The sequence below is a fragment of the Tachyglossus aculeatus genome, chromosome 23, assembly GCF_015852505.1.
Source record: "Tachyglossus aculeatus isolate mTacAcu1 chromosome 23, mTacAcu1.pri, whole genome shotgun sequence".
In the NCBI taxonomy this organism is placed as follows: domain Eukaryota; kingdom Metazoa; phylum Chordata; class Mammalia; order Monotremata; family Tachyglossidae; genus Tachyglossus; species Tachyglossus aculeatus.
Genome location: NC_052088.1, coordinates 9,463,310 through 9,481,062, shown reverse-complemented (window position 1 = coordinate 9,481,062; position 17,753 = coordinate 9,463,310). Strand labels below are relative to the sequence as shown.

General features: G+C 46.4%; 1 protein-coding gene across 1 annotated transcript; it reads left to right on the top strand.

Annotated features, from left to right (window-relative positions):
• Window positions 1-10,220: 10,220 nt before the first annotated feature.
• Window positions 10,221-14,980, top strand: LOC119944755 (probable G-protein coupled receptor 132). The gene is made up of 2 exons (XM_038765891.1): window positions 10,221-10,311; window positions 13,863-14,980. Exons 1-2 carry the CDS (start codon window positions 10,305-10,307, stop codon window positions 14,894-14,896), a joined length of 1,041 nt encoding a protein of 346 aa, XP_038621819.1. The 5' UTR covers window positions 10,221-10,304; the 3' UTR covers window positions 14,897-14,980.
• The last annotated feature ends 2,773 nt before the right edge of the window (window positions 14,981-17,753 follow it).

Below are 17,753 nucleotides of genomic sequence, written 5' to 3'. Positions count from 1 at the left end.
GAAGTGACTTCTCCAGTGTCACACAGCAGACACGTGGCGGAGGCAGGATTTGAACCCATGACCTCCTGGGAGTTCCCAGGCCCATGCTCTTTCTACTAGGCCACGCTGCTTCATAAATACGACTACTACTACTATCTAATGAACACCTATTGTGTGCACCAGGGAGAAACAACACTACAGAGTTGGTAGACATGTTCCCTGCCCTTTCTTTTGTTCATTCAATCGTACTTATTGAGCGCTGACTGTGTGCAGAGCACTGTACTAAGCGCTTGGAAAGTACAATTCGGCAACAGATGGAGACGGTCCCTACCCAACGACGGGCTCGCGGTCTAGAAGGGGGAGACAGACAAGAAGACAAAACAAGTAGATGGGCGTCAATCACATCAAAATAGATAAGTAGAATTACAGCTATATACACATCATTAATAAAATAAATAGAATAATAAATATGTATAAATATACACAAGTGCTGCGGGGCGGGGAAGGGGATAGAGCAGAGGGAGGGAGTAAGGGCGATGGGGAGGGGAGGAGGAGCGGAGGAAAAAGGGGCTCACAATGTTTTTACACATTTTACCCCTCTTCCTTTTTGCTACATTGAATGCTAAAAGGGCTTTGACTTTTGTTGTGACATTTTGTCCCCTCATGACTGTTATGTGCCAAACCATACCTCCCCCTGCGACTTCCTTAATTCCTTTCAGAAGTTATTTTTATAGCACTCCGCCCTTTCCTCTGTTGATGAAGACTATTGTTTGGTACTGATAGAAATCTAATGAACTGTAGACTACAGGACTGGTAAAAAAAATTCAACTTACCTGTCATTCACGCTTGGCGAAAACTTTAACTGCTGAGTAAAAGGCTAGAAGTGAATTCATTTCATCTCTTTCCTTTCGTAGTAATATCTTCAAACTCTCCCCCTTCTAGACTATGAGCCCGCTGTTGGGTAGGGATCGTCTCTATATGTCGCCAACTTGTACTTCCCAAGCGCTTAGTACAGTGCTCTGCACATAGTAAGCACTCAATAAATACGACTGATTGATTGATTCAAACTGGCATTTCAGGGCAAGAGGGAAGACAGTCTTAAGTCTCTACTGAAATACTTAGTGTTTCCTCTGATCTGTGTGGTTCTCCTTAATCATTCATTCATTCAATCGTATTTATTGAGCGCTTACTGTGCGCAGAGCACTGTACTAAGCGCTTCAATCGATAGCAATCATAGCAAGTAGCAGGATTGCCACTGTAATCCGCACAACCAACTTGGGGCCCAATAACATAGCCCCAAGACTGAATGAAAACCGTCAAGACTGAAGCCGGTTCGGCTTGTAGTCTAACCCAGATCCCGGCACTAATTAAAGGAAGGAAAAGAGCAAGGGCTAACGGGCGGAGTACAAAGATGGAGAAGTGGAAAGAGCACGATCCCGGGAATTGGAAAAATCTGGGTCCTTAGCCTGGCTCTACCGCTTGTCTGCTGTGAGACCTTGGATAAGGCACTTAGCATCTCTGTGCTTCAATTTCCTCATCTGTAAAAAAGAGATTAGGTACCTGTCCTCCATAATAATAATAATGGTGTTATTTATTAAGCGCTTACTATGTGCAAAGCACTGTTCTAAGCGCTGGGGAGGTAACAAGGTGATCAGGTTGTCCCATGGGGCCTCACAGTCTTAATCCCCATTTTACAGATGAGGTAACTGAGGTACAGAGAAGTTAAGTGACTTGCCCAAAGTCACACAGCTAAGTGGCGGAGCCGGGATTTGAACCCATGACCTCTAACTCCAAAGCCTAGGCTCTTTCCACTGAGCCACACTCCATCCTAAGATTGTGAGCCCCATGTGGGACAGGGCCCGTATCTGACCTGATCATCTATCCTAGTGCTTAGTACATAGTAAGCGCTTAACACAGCGTGGCTCAGTGGAAAGAGCAGGGGCTTGGGAGTCAGAAGTCATGGGTTCAAATCCCATCAGCTGTGTGACTTTGGGCAAATTACTTCACTTCTCTGTGCCTCAGTTACCTCATCTGTAAAATGGAGATTAAGACTGTGAGCCCCACGCGGGACAACCTGATCATCTTGTATCCTCCCCAGGGCTTAGAACAGTGCTTTGCACATAGTAAGTGCTTAACAAATACCATAATAATAATTATTATTATTCATTCATTCGATCGTATTTATTGAGCGCTTACTGTGTGCAGAGCACTGTACTAAGCACTTGGGAAGTACATGTTTATTGTTCATTCATTCATTCATTCAATCATATTTATTGTGTGCCTACTGTGTGCAGAGCACTGTACTAAGTGCTTGGGAAGTACAAGTTGGCAACATACAGAGACGGTCCCTACCCAACAGTGGGCTCACAGCCTAGAATTATAATAATAATAATAATTATTATTATTATTATTTCCTATCAACCCCATCCACCAAGAATGAATCCCCCTGGGCAGGTGAGCCATCCATGGAAACTCAGGCAGTGGAGAGGAAATATTTTGATTTGCACATAGTAAGTGCTTAACAAATTCCATCATTATTATTATTATTAACAAATATCATTACTATTATTAATGAAAATATTGGGGCAGTCGGTCATTTAGTTGCCAGGATCATATCATTATCATCATCATAATCAATGTTAGGGAGTGCTTACTGTATGCGGAGCACTGTACTAAGTGCTAGGAGATACAATATTAACGCAGTTGGTGGTCTACATGTTTTGTTTTGTTTTCTGTCTCCCCCTTCTAGACTGTGAGCCCATTTTTGGGTCGGGACCGCGTCTGTACGTTGCCAACTTGGACTTCCCAAGCGCTTAGTACAGTGCTCTGCACATGGTAAGTGCTCAATAAATACGATTGAATGAATGAATGAATGCTCACAATGAGCTTACGGTTTAGAGAAGCAGCGTGGCTTAGTGGAAAGAGCCTGGGCTATGAAGCCACGGGTCATGGGTTCAAATCCCGGCTCCACCACTTGTCAGCTGTGTGACTTTGGGCAGGTCACTTCACTTCTCTGGGCCTCAGTGACCTCAGCTGTAAAATGGGGATGAAGACTGGGAGCCCCCCGTGGGACAACCTGATCACCCTGTAACCTCCCCAGCGCTTAGAACAGTGCTTGGCACATAGTAAGCGCTTAATAAGTGCCATCAGTAGAGGTGATGTATCTTGCTAGTGCAATGACACTCTGATGGCCATTTTCATTCTCTTCTTCCTCCTCGCTCTGCTTCTTGCCGTGATCTGGCGGGGGCGAGGAGGTGTTTTCTGATTCCAAGAAGATGAATCCAAGCTCCAGAGTCGGCCGCTCACGTGACATAAAGGAAACCGGGAGTCCTAAAACAACCCAAGCGTCAGATGGAAAATAAATGCCTTGCCTCTCCTTTCTGTTTCCTTGGATTTGGCTTCGAGGGATTGCGTGAGGGTGGGAAACACAGAGCGAGTTTGCTTGGAAGAAGTGCGTTCTCCTTTAATCTTGTGAGATTAAGAAGCAGCAAAGCCTGGAGACAAGAGCCCGGGCCCGGGGGGCGGAGGACATGGGTTCTAATCCCGGCTCCTCCACTTGTCCGCCCTGTCACCTTGGGCAAATCACTTAAATTCCCTGTGTCTCAGTTTCCTCATCTGTAAAATGGGGATTGAGGCTGTGAGCCCCACATGGGACTGACCTGATTACCTTGCATCCACCCCAGTGCTTAGAACAGTGCTTGGCATATAGTAAGCACTTAACAGATACCACGATTATTATTATTAGGAAGGGCTAGACGAGAGAGATGATGATGATGATGATGGCATTTATTAAGTGCTTACTATGTGCAAAGCACTGTTCTAAGCGCTGGTGAGGTTACAAGGTGATCAGGTTGTCCCACGGGGGGCTCACAGTCTTAATCCCCATTTTCCAGATGAGGTAACTGAGGCCCAGAGAAGTGAAGTGACTTGCCCAAAGTCACACAGCGGACAATCGGTGGAGCTGGGATTTGAACCCATGACCTCTGACTCCAAAGCCCGGGCTCTTTCCACTGAGCCACGGTGCCACGGTGGCAATTGGGGATGCAAAGAATATTTCACCTGCCCACAAAGAGCTTTCACTACAAGAGCACTAAAACCATTTCCTTTTTGAAGGGCTGTGTCATCCCATCCGGGTGACTCCCTGTAATGAAGAAGTAACCACATCCCTTTGAGACCTTCACCTTTCTTAAGTGCCATTTTACAGCTGAGGAGACTGAGGCACAGACGAATAAAGCTGCTCGCCCGAGGTGACACAGCAGACAAGTGGCATAGCCGGGATTAGAACCCAGGTCCTTTTTCGTCTCCCAGGCCCGGGCTCTAGCCTAGGCCTCACTATTTATTCTACTTGTACAGATCTATTCTATTTATTTTATTTTGTTAATATGTTTTGTTTTGTTGTCCGTCTCCCCCTTCTAGACTGTGAGCCCACTGTTGGGTAGGGACCGTCTCTATGTGTTGCCAATTTGTACTTCCCAAGCGCTTAGTACAGTGCTCTGCACACAGTAAGCGCTCAATAAATTCGATTGATTGATTGATTCTGCGGAGGTCGGGGAGGGGAAAGGGCTGCAGCTGGGAATCATGTTCAGAGAAGCAGGCTGGATCCGTGGGTAGAGCCCAGGCTTGGGAGTAATGATGGCATTTATTAAGCGCTTACTATGTGCAAAGCACTGTTCTAAGCGCCGGGGAGGTTACAAGGTGATCAGGTTGTCCCATGGGGCCTCAATCTTCATCCCCATTGGACAGATGAGGCCCAGAGAAGTGAAGTGACTTGCCCAAAGTCACACCGCCGACCATTGGCGGAGCCGGGATTTGAACCCATGACCTCTGACTCCAAACCCCGGGCTCTTTCCACTGAGCCACGCTGCTTCTCTCAGTAAGAGGTCGTGGGTTCTAATCCCGGCTCCACCACTTGTCAGCTGGGGGACTTTGGGCGAATCACTTCACTTCTCTGGGCCTCAGTTGCCTCATCTGGAGATTGGGGATGAAGACTGTGAGTCCCACCTGGGACAACCTGATTACCTTGTATCTCGCCCAGCGCTTAGAACGGTGCTTGGCACCTAGTAAGCGCTTAACAATTATTATTATTATTATCAAGTTATTGAAGAAGTCAAAAGTTGAACAAATACCATCATTATTATTATTATTAACAAATATTACTATCAAGTTATTGAAGAAGTCATAAGTTGTCTTGGGTGGGAGAGGAGTGGGGAGATTAGGGGCGACCAGAACAGTTCCAGGGGCGGGGGGATGGGAGAAGGCCTGAACCTCACGGGGAAGGGAGAAATGATTTTGGAATCAATTAATCAGTGGTATTTATTGAGCGCTTTTCTGTGTAAAATAGGGATTAAGACCGTGAGCTCCTCATGGGGACATGGACTGTGTCCAACCTGATTAGCTTATATCTACCCCATTCCTGGCACATAGTAAACGCTCGACAAATGCCATAGAAAAAAGCGCTCAGTACAGTGCTCTGCACATAGTAAGCGCTCAATAAATATGATTGATTGATTGGCTTCATTCAGGCACTTTAGTTGACTTTATCTGGTTTGGTCAATGGGTGGCAGCAAAGCCCCGGAGCATGAATTCATTCATTCATTTAATCCTATTTATTGAGCGCTTACTGTGTGCAGTGCACTGTACTAAGCGCTTGGGAAGTCCAAGTTGGCAACAGAGACGGTCCCTACCCAACATTCATTGATTCAATCGTATTTATTGAGCGCTTACTGTGTGCAGGGCACTGTACTAAGCGCTTGGGAAGTCCAAGTTGGCAACAGAGACGGTCCCTACCCAACATTCATTCATTCAATTGGTATTTATTGAGCGCTTACTGTGTGCAGGGCACTGTACTAAGCGCTTGGGAAGTCCAAGTTGGCACCAGAGACGGTCCCTACCCAACATTCATTCATTCAATCGTATTTATTGAGCGCTTACTGTGTGCAGGGCACTGTACTAAGCGCTTGGGAAGTCCAAGTTGGCAACAGATAGAGACGGTCACTACCCAACAGCGGGCTCACAGTCTAGAAGGGGGAGACAGACGACAAAACGAAACATATTAACAAAATAAAATAAATAGAATAAATATGTACAAGTAAAATAAATAAAGAGTAATAAATATGTACAAACATATATATATATATACATATAGGTGCTGTGGGGAGGGGAAGGAGGTAAGGCGGGGGGGATGGGGAGGACAAGAGACACTCTTGGCCTGACTGATAATAATGATATTTGTTAAGCACTTACTATGTGCCAAGCACTGTTCTAAGCGCTGGGGAGGTTATAAGGTGATCAGGTTGTCCCACGGGGGGCTCACAGTCTTCACCCCCATTTTCCAGATGAGGGAACTGAGGCCCAGAGAAGTGAAGTGACTTGCCCAAAGTCACCCAGCTGACAATTGGTGGAACTGGGATTTGAACCCATGACCTCCAACTCCAAAGCCTGGGCTCGTTCCACTGAGCCACACTGCTTCTCTGTGAGAAGTGAAGTGAGCTGCCCAAGATCACACAGCTGACAATAGGCAGAACCAGGATTTGAACCCATTATTAATAATAAGTTAAGTGCTTACTATGTACCAAGCACTGTTCTAAGCGCTAGGGAGGTTACAAGGAGATCAGGTTGTCCCACGGGGGGCTCACAGTCTTCATCCCCATTTAACAGATGAGGGAACTGAGGCCCAGAGAAGTAAAGTGACTTGCCCAAGGTCACACAGCGGACAGGTGGTGGAGCCGGGATTAGAACCCTTGACCTCTGACTCCCAAGCCCGGGCTCTTTCCACTAAGCCACGCTGTTTCCCGATATAATGATAATGATAATAATAATAATAATAATAATAACAATAACAACAACAATAATAATTTCAATATATTTTGAAGGGCTTGCTCTGGGCCAATCACCACACTTTTTAGACTGTGTGCCCCACCAGGGCCAGAGACCGTGCTTCATTTTCACCGGTGTATTCTCTCCCAGCGCTTCGTACAATGCTCTGCACATAGTAAAAACTTAATAAATACTACTACTCTAGATCAATCAATTGTATTTATTGAGCATTTACTGTGTGCAGAGCACTGCACTAAGAGCTCAGGAGAGTGCAATAAAACCATAGAATAATAATAATAATAATGATAGCATTTATTAAGCGCTTACTATGTGCCAAGCACTGTTCTAAGCGCTTGCGGGGGGGGGGGGGGGTTGCAAGGTAATCAGGTTGTCCCACACGGGACTCACAGTCTTAATCCCCATTTTCCAGATGAGGGAACTGAGGCCCAGTGACTTGCCCAAAGTCACACAGCTGACAATTGGTGGAACCGGGATTTGAACCCATGACCTCTGACTCCAAAGCCCGAGCTCTTTCCACTGAGCCACGCTGCTTCTCAATAATAGACACATTAATAATAATAATATAATTCTCAATAATAACAGACACATTCCCTGTCCACAACTACTATTACTACTACTCCTCTTAGTAATTATGGTGTTTGTTCATTCATTCATTCATTCAATCGTATTTATTGAGCGCTTACTGTGTGCAGAGCACTGTAGTAAGCGCTTGGGAAGGACAAGTTGGCAACATATAGAGACAGTCCCTACCCAACAGCGGGCTCACAGTCTAGAAAGTGCTTACTATTTGCTAGGAACTGTACTAAGGATGCGCTGGGATAGATACAAGCTAATTGGGTTGGAGACAGTCCCTGTCTCCAATGGAGCTCACGGTCTTAATCCCCATTTTACAGATGAGATAACTGAGGAATAGAGAAGTGAAGCGACTTACCCAAAATCACACAGCAGACAAGTAGCAGAGCTGGGATTCTCATCCCTCTCACCCAGGGCCTTATGTACATAGCTTTAAATTCTATATTACAAATTATTTATTTACTCCTTTGAAGGTCTGCCTCCCCCTCTGGAGCGTAATTCCATTCAATCGTATTTACTGAGCGCTTACTGTGGGCAGAGCACTGTATTAAGTGCTTGGAAAGTACAGTTTGGCAACAGAGACAATTCATTCATTCATTCATATTTATTGAGCGCTTACTGTGGGCAGAGCACTGTACTAAGTGCTTGGAAAGTACAGCTTGGCAACAGAGACAATTCATTCATTCATTCAATCATATTTACTGAGCGCTTACTGTGGGCAGAGCACTGTACTAAGCGCTTGGAAAGTACAGTTCGGCAACAGAGACAATTCATTCATTCATTCAATCGTATTTATTGAGCACTTATTGTGTGCAGAGCACTGTACTAAGCGATTGGGAAGTCCAAGTCAGCAACATACAGAGACGGTCCCTACCCAACAACGGGCTCCCAGTCTAGAAGGGGGAGACAGACAACAAAACAAGTAGGCAGGCAGCTTGTTAGGAGCAGGGAATAATAATAATGATGGTATTAGTTCATTCATTCATTCATTCAATCGTATTTATTGAGTGCTTACTGTGTGCAGAGCACTGTACTAAGCACTTGGGAAGTCCAAGTTGGCAACATCTAGAGCCGGTCCCTACCCAACAGCGGGCTCACAGGCTAGAAGGGGGAGACAGACAACAAAACAAAACATATTAACAAAATGAAATAAATAGAATAAATTTGTTAAGCGCTATGTATAAAGCACTGTTCTAAGCGCTGGGGAGGTTACAAGGTGATCAGGTTGTCCCACGTGGGGCTCACAGTCTTAATCCCCATTTTACAGATGAGGGAACTGAGGCCCAGAGAAGTTAAGTGACTTGCCCAAAGTCACACAGCTGACAAGTGGCAATGCCTGCTTATTCTGTTGTACTCTCCCAAGGGCTTAATACAATGCTCTTCACAAAGTAAGCGCTCAAGAAATACCATTTATTGATCAATTGATTGGCTTCTCTACTCTCCCAAGTGCTTAGTATAGTGCTCTGCACACAGCGCTCAATAAATACAATTGACTGACTGATTAATGTCTGCCTCCCTCTCTCGACTGTAAAGTCATTGTGGGGAGGGAGTGTGTCTGTTACGGTGTTATAATAGTGATGATGGTATTTGTTAAGTGTCTACTATGTGCCAGGCACTATTCTGTTTTGTTTTGTTGTCTGTCTCCCCCTTCTAGACTGCGAGCCCGTCTCTAGATCAATCAATCGTATTTATTGAGCGCTTACTGTGTGCAGAGCACTGTACTAAGCACTTGGGAAGTACAAGTCAGCAACACATAGAGACAGTCCCTACCCAACAGCGGGCTCACAGTCTAGAAATGTTGCCGACTTGGACGTCCCAAGGGCTTAGTACAGTGCTCTGCACACAGTAAGCACTCAATAAATACAATTGAATGAATGAATGAATGATTGAAAACCTACTCTCAATGCCCTCCTCCCCCAGCTGATCTCAACTGAGCTCAAATGTGAGCTGCTCCTCCCACGCGGCTTAAGATACAGAATGGTAGTTTTGGATAATAATAATAATAATGGTATTTGTTAAGCGCTTACTATGTGCACAGCACTGTTCTAAGTGCTGGGGGGATTCAAGGTGATCAAGTTGTCAATCAATCAATCAATCGTATTTATTGAGCGCTTACTGTGTGCAGAGCACTGTACTAAGCGCTTGGGAAGTACAAGCTGGCAACATATAGAGACGGTCCCTACCCAACAGTGGGCTCACAGTCTAGAAGGGGGAGACAGAGAACAAAACCAAACATACTAACAAAATAAAATGAATAGAATAGATAGGTACATGTAAAATAAATAAATAAATAAATAGAGTAACAGCTCATAGTCTTCATCCCCATTTTACAGATGAGGGAAACTGAGGCTCTGAGAAGTGAAGTGACTAGCCCAAGGTCACACAGCAGACACGTGGCGGAGTCGGGATTCGAACCCGTGACCTCCGACTCCAAAGCCCGGGCTCTTGCCCCTGAGCCATGAATGTTACGGTTCAATCAATCAGTCAATCAATCATATTTATTGAGCGCTTACTATGTGCAGAGCACTGTACTAAGCGCTTGGGAAGTACAAATTGGCATCACATAGAGACAGTCCCTACCCAACAGTGGGCTCACAGTCTAAAAGGGGGAGACAGAGAACAGAACCAAACATACCAACAAAATAAAATAAGTAGGATAGAAATGTACAAGTAAAATAAATAAATAAATAAATAAATAGAGTAATAAACATGTACAACCATATATACATATATACAGGTGCTGTGGGGAAGGGAAGGAGGTAAGACGGGGGTTCAGTGGTCCTTCCATAACCCGTCTTAAATTTCACTTTCCAGGTCGCGGTTGGCTTTGGACCTTTGGAGAGGCGCTCCTGGGCTACCCGAGGAGAGTTTGAACCTGGATCTAAGCAGAAAGCTGAGGTTTCGTGAATGTGGACATGCAGAGTAAGAAAGAGTCTTTTGACTTTCCCCATTCTCTCGCCCTTGTGGCTCCGACCGTCCCAGGACCTTAGTGTGATTATCTGGTCGAAGCAGTGTGGCCTAATGGATAGAGAACATTGGTTTAGCTCCCTCTCTCCCCACAAAATGAGTGGAGAAAGGGGAGTGGAAGAAAAAAAAGCGTCCGTAGGCTGGGAAAGGTTTCTATTTGTTTCCTGTTGTACCGTCCCAAGCGCTTAGTACAGTGCTCTGCACACAGTAAGTGCTCAATAAATATGATTGAACGAATGAATGAATATTTTCTAGCCCAACTGCTCCATGACCTTAGGTGGGGGACTGAATCAACCCCTTCCTCGAAGAGGTGGAAAAAGTCATCTAGCATATTCCGCGTAAACAATCTCAACAACAGAGGTGGCGATGATTTTTCATTTCAACAGCTGTTAGGCAGCCCACTATGAAGACTTCATCAATCAGTCATATTTATTGGGTGCTTACCATGTGCAGAGCACTGTACTAAGCACTTGGGAGAGTATAATATAGCAATAAAACAATCAATCAATCAATCGTATTTATTGAGCACTTACTGTGTGCAGAGCACTGTACTAAGCGCTTGGGAAGTACAAGTTGGCAACATATAGAGACAGTCCCTACCCAACAGTGGGCTCACAGTCTAAAACAGACACGATCCCTTCCCACATCAATTAATCAGTGTATGTACTGAGCTCTTACTGTGTGCAGAGCACTGTACTAAGTGCTTGGGAGAGTACAATATAACAGAATTAGCAGGGACGTTCCCTCATAACGAGCTTACAGTCTAGAGGGGGAGAAAGAGATAAATGATCAATGCCAACAGATCAATCTATGGTATGTATTGAGCGCTTACAGTATGCAGAGCACTGTACTAAGCTCGCAGTGGGTAGACATGAGCCCAGTCCTCGAGGGGTTTACAATCTTGTGGGAGGAAACTGCCATCCGATCTTCTGGACTGTGAGCCCGCTATTGGGCAGGGACCGTCTCTATATGTTACCAACTTGTACTTCCCAAGCGCTTAGTATAGTGCTCTGCACACAGTAAGCACTCAATAAATATGATTGAATGAGTCCTCTGCAGTCTTGAGAAGCGGCACAGAAAATTTCCGAGTCCACCCAATCTTTTCCCGTTAGGTTTTCTGGCACGATAGAGCTCGTACTAAGGATCTCAGCAGGAGAATTTGAACCTGTCGTGGGCAGGGTTGTTAACGTCTGGAAGGACAGAGCGGCGGGTGGAAAGGTCTGGAAAAAGCCACCGTTTCCACCGGAGCAGCCTCATCCCTCAGGGGAGAGAGAAGGGTTTTAACGAGACTTCCTCCCTGCCCCAAACCATAACTGAGACAGCGAGCGAGAGAGAGATTGGTATCTCACCACCAATCCCTCTCCCAGCTCCTGCGACACCCTCCTTCATCATCATCATCAATTGTATTTATTGAGCGCTTACTGTGTGCAGAGCACTGTACTAAGCGCTTGGGAAGTACAAGTTGGTAACATATAGAGACAGTCCTTACCCAGCAGTGGGCTCACAGTCTAAAAGGTGGAGACAGAGAACAAAACCATACTAACAAAATAAAATAAATAAATATATTAAATATATATATATATAATATATTATAAATATATAAATAAAATAAATCCTCCTTCTTCAAGTCTAAAAGATGAACACTCTCCCCCAACCTTCAAATCCTTATTAAATGCACATCTTCTTTAGGAAGCCTTCCCCCCACCCCCCCCACAAGCCCTCATTTCCTCTTTTCCCACTCGTTCCCTTGTATTTGGATTAGCACATTTTATTCACCCCTTCTTCATCCCCATCGCACTTACGTCCACGTCTGTCTCACCCTCTAGACTTTAAGTTTGTTTCAGGCAGAGAATGTGTCTACCAGCTCTGTTCTATTTTACTCTCCCAAGCATCTAGAACAGTGCTCTGTACTCAGTAAGCACTCAATAAATACTTTTGAATATATGTATATCACCTGTATATGTTTGTACGTATTTATTACTCTAATTTGTACATATTTATTCTATTTATTTTATTTTGTTAATATGTTTTGTTTTGTCATCTGTCTCCCCCTTCTAGACTGTGAGCCCGCTGTTGGGTAGGGACCGTCTCTATATGTTGCCAGCTTGGACTTCCCAAGTGCTTAGTACAGTGCTCTACACACAGTAAGCGCTCAATAAATATGATGGAATGAATGAATGAAATCCATTGGTCACCCTATCCTGTCCTCAAGACATCTCGACTTGGATAACAATAACAACGATTGATAATCATTACAGTATTTGTCAAGTCCTTACTTTGTGCCAGGCACTGTTATTAAGCGCTGAAGTGGATACAAGCATATTGGGTTGGACACATATTTAGGGCTCGCAATCTTAATCTCCATTTACAGATGAGGTAACTGAGGCCCAGAGAAGTGAATTGACTTGCCCAGGGTCACACAGCGGACAAGTGGCAGAGCCGGAATTAGAACCCATGACTTTCCAACTCTCAGGCTCATGCTCTAGCCACTAGGCCGTGCTGCTTCTATGCCATGTTGGTGTCTCACCAACACTTCAAACTTAACCTGTCTAAAACAGAATGCCTCATCTTCCCACCCAAATGCCATCCGCCCCCTGACTTTCCCATCACCTTGGCGTTATCCTTCACTCCTCTCTCTCATTCAACACAAATATTCAATCCATCACCAAATCCAGCCAATCCCACCTTCACATCACTAAAATCCACCCTTTCCTCTCCATCCAAACTGCAACCAAGTTAATCCAAGCACTTTTCCTATTCCACTTTGATTACTGCATCAGTCTCCTCGCTGACCTCCCAGCCTCCTGTCTCTCCCCACTCCAGTCCCTACTTCACTCTGCTGCCTGGATCATTTTTCTGAAAAAAAAAAAAAAAAAAAAATGCAGGCCACATTTCCCCACTCCTCAAAAACCTCCAGTAGTCGCCCATCCACCTCCACAACAAAGAGAAACTCCTTGCAGTCAGCTTTAAATCATTCAATCACCTTGTCCCCGCCTACCAAACCTCACTTCTCTCCTACTACAATCCAGCTCACACATTTCCCTCCTCTAGTGCCAATCTTCTCACTGTACCTCCAGCTCGTCTATCTTGCCGCCGACATCTTGCCCACCTTCTGCCTCTGGCTTCAAATGCCCTCCCTCCTCATATCCAACAAACAACTACTCTCTCCCCATTTAAATCCCATCTCCTCCAAGAGGCCTTCCCTCCTTTCCTCTTCTCCCACTCCCTTCTGGGTCGTCCTGACTCACTCCCTTTATTCATCCCCCTTCCCAGCCCCACAGCACTTAGGTACATATCTATCATTTATTTATGTTAGGGTCCGCCTCCCCCTTTAGATTTCAAGCTCATTGTGGGTGGGGAATGTCTTGTATATAGTTATATTGTACTCTTCCAAGCGATTAGGACAGTGCTCTGCATATAGTAAGCGCTCAATAAATCCGAGGGACCGGCGATGTGGGAAACTCAAATTTCTTCTGCTCCCACCCATCTCTTTTCGTCTCTTACAGACGGCACCGTCACAACCACCACTGGGGCCCAATCCCAGAACTGCAGCGTCTCGTACGAGGAGAGCAAGGCATTTCTGATCGTGGTGTACTCCACCGTGTGTGCGTTAGGGTTTCCGGCAAATTGTCTGACCCTGTTTCTAACGTGGAAGCAAGTCAAGCAAAACAACGTGTTGGCCGTATACCTGTTCTTCTTGTCCGTCTGCGAACTGCTCTACATCTCCACCCTGCCGTTCTGGATAAGATACATCACCCAAAATCACATGTGGGACCTAGGAGAGTTTTCCTGCCAGATGATTGCCTTCCTCTTTTTTTGCAACATCTACATCAGCATCTTATTATTGTGCTGCATTTCCATCGACCGCTTCAGGGCCGTGGTGTTCGCCTTGGAATCCAGAGGCCTGAGACAGCAGTGGACGGCGGTCCTCCTTTCCGTCTTGGTCTTCGTTTCCGTGGGATTGGTTCACGCCCCAGTGTTTCAAATAGCGTCCCAGAACCACACCTGTTTCGAAGCTCTGCCGGTCGACAGTCAGACCGCTAAATATTACTACACCAGATTCGTAGTCGGCTTCGTCGTCCCCTTCGCCATTATCGTGTACACAAACTACCGAATCTTCAGAAGCATCAAGAAGAGCGTCAGTTTGAAACCCCGCCAAAAGACCAAGGTGAAATACTTGGCAATAGCGATAATCGTCATTTTCCTCATCTGCTTCGCCCCCTACCACGTGGTGATTCTGGTCCGAGCTTTACACTTTTCCCGCTTCTCGGGGGACATGTGTGATTTTGAGAAAAGGGTCTACACTTCCTCGGTGGTCTTTCTGTGTTTATCCACAGTGAACAGTGTGGCAGATCCAATCATCTACGTGTTTGTCAGCGAAAACTGTAGGAACGATCTGAGCAGAATCTTCAGAGGGTGGAATACTAGTTCTGCCATCCAGGCCAACAGGGAAAGTACTGGTATCCTCAGCAAAGAGCTTCAAGAATTTCAAGAGTCTCCAAGGTCTGAAATCGCGACCTGCCTTCCACCCCAGTCGTAGTAGTTCTGGGGGCCGGTGTTTGGAGCTTAGCGCCCGGAGATCTGGTGCTCAGACTTCTCCCTTCAGACACGAATCCATCGGCTAATCGATCCATCGATCAATCCCATGCGTGGGATGCCTGCTCTGCACAGCGCGCTCTGCTAAGCACTTGGGAGAGGACGCGATCCCTGTTCTCAAGGTGTTTACATCTCTGAGGTTCCAGGTGCAGCCAGCAGATGCATCAGGAAGCATCACTCGCGTCTGCGTTGGAACCAGAGGTACAGATCCGCGATGCGCTCGCTGCTAAATAGTCAACATTTCCCGGTCGGGCAAGAGCGTCACGGGAGAGAAGACCGAAAGAAACAGCAGGCCTAGGCCCTAAACCGATGAAGCCTGATTCCTCCGTTCCAGAGACTACCCCCGCTCACTGTAACCAAACCCCGATCATCACTGGTATTTAGTGAACCGGGGATGGATTCGGGCGTCGGCGCGGCGAGGAAAAGAGACCGGAGTCAAAGGCTTAGACTGGAAAAATTGAATCCACACGGCGAATTGAACTCCCCTTTCGGGAAAGATATAATTATTTAACGATTTTGGATGCGATGAACTGAGAACTTCCCTTTTGGGAGGAATACGAATGTTTAATTATTTGGACGTGGAGAGTTGAACCTCCTCTTTTGGGAGGAATATGATTATTTAATTATACTGGGGCTTCCCTATCTGAAGGAATGTACTTAGGCGTTGCTCGCATGTGGTGAAGCAGCTAGTCCCTGCCCACGAACGCTTCCCACTCAGGAGGAATTCACTTATGCATGTTTACCACCGGCAAAGAACCAACCTCCCACTCACGGACACTCAGCCACTCTCTATCAGTGTAGATGACAGAGCGGGCATCCCACTCCGCTATGGATCCTCGTCCGCTGTCCCGAAGGTCAGAGGTCACGGATATTCCTGCTTCCAGCCTCTGCTTGCCCAATCTCTGCCCCCTCCCCTCCTCCTTACCTTATTTGATTGGCACAGGAGTGAGGGACATCTTCTGGATTCCTGGCCTGGGATGTCTTTCTAGCGGTTTCAGTTGCGTGGGCATTTCCGAGTTCTCCTTCGTTGTCTCGGGCGGTCACGAGATCGCATTTGACCTTGAGATGGTGGGTACCCCAGTTCACCTTGGGACAAGCGGGCAGTATGGAGCAGTGTGGCCTAGTGGAAAGAGCCTGGGCCTCTTAAGCAGAACCTCGGATCCAATCCCAGCTGCTCCACTTGTCTGCTGTGCGACCTCGGGCGAGTCACTTCACTTCTCTGTGTTTCGGTTACCTCATCTGTAAAACAGGCATTACGACTGTGAGCTACACGTGGGCCCAGGACCAACGTCTCACCTGATGATCTTGTATCAACCCCAGTGCTCGGTACAATGCCTGGCCCATAGGAAGTGCTTAACAAACCCCATAAAGGAAAACAAAAAAGGAATAACACTCCCAGAACACTGAAATCCGTGTGTGTGAATGTGTGAGCACAGATCTGTGCATGTATGTTTATCTCAGGTGCCGACTACATTTCAAGTAGGGGAGAAAACTGGGGGGCAAGGTTTCAGGAAATCAGGCCTTGGGAAGAAATGAGAGGAAGGGCCATTTCTTCTCATCTGCTCCTTCACCCTCGCCGATACTCCACGAACAAGTAGCTGCCTCCCTCTTCGCCGCGGTGGCCGTTGGCCTCTGTCTGGTTTTCCGGCGGGCAAACGGATTCTCTGAGCCGAATGGACCGTTTGCTTCTCAGTTTACTTGCCGTGCTGGTCGCCTTCTGCTGCTCCATGTCTTCCCCCCTCCAGATTGTAAGCTCGTCATGGGGAGGGAACAGGTCTGCTCATTCTGTTGGATTGTATTCTCTTGTGCGCTTAATATGGTGTTCTGCACATAGTAAGCGCTCAATAAATATCACCGACTGGACTGAGTCACTGATTTCAGTCTTCCCTTGCGCATCCATTGCCGTCAGCCGCCCCCATCTCGGATCATGAGCCCCAGGGAGCCAGGATCAAGGCGCTCAGTGCAGCTCTGGCTCTTCGCTGGGTGCGCAGGGTGATGGAGAAGGGGTTGGTTTGGGAGCAGGTGGGATGGGGCTTGTGGGGGGGTAAGCCCTTATGTCTTAAGTTGGTGAAGTTGTGTGGCCTAGTGGGTGGAACGTGGGCCTGGGACTCAAAGGACCTGGGTTCTAATCCTGCTCCACCACTAGTCTGTGTGACATTGGGCCTGTCCCCTAACTTCTCTGCGCCTCATCTGTGAAACGGGGAGTCAATATCTCTGCTCCTTCCTTCTTAGACTGCGAGCCCCACGTGGGGCCTGATTCATTCAATCGTCTTTATTGAGCGCTTACTGAGAGCAGAGCACTGTACTAAGCGCTTGGGAAGTACAAGTTGGACTGATGATCTCGTAGCGTGGCTCAGTGGAAAGAGCCCGGGCTTTGGAGTCGGAGGTCATGGGTTCAAATCCAAGCTCCGCCAATTGTCAGCTGTGTGACTTTGGGCAAGTCAGTTAACTTCTCTGTACCTCAGTTCCCTCATCTGGAAAATGGGGATGAAGACCGTGAGCCCCCGTGGGACAACTTGATCAACTTGTAACTTCCCCAGTGCTTTGCACAAAGTAAGTGTTTAATAAATGCCATTATTATTATTATTATTACCCCAGCGCTCACTAGAGTGCTTGGCACATAATAAGTACTTAAAAGCCCAACCATTATTATTGTTTAGAGAAGCTACTCATTGAAAGATGGAAGAATATATAAATAAATGACTGACCCACCCAAAGTCAGTCTGTCCGCTTCTCATTAAGGGTAGGGACCGTCTCTATATGTTGCTGACTTGTACTCCCCAAGCGCTTAGTACAGTGCT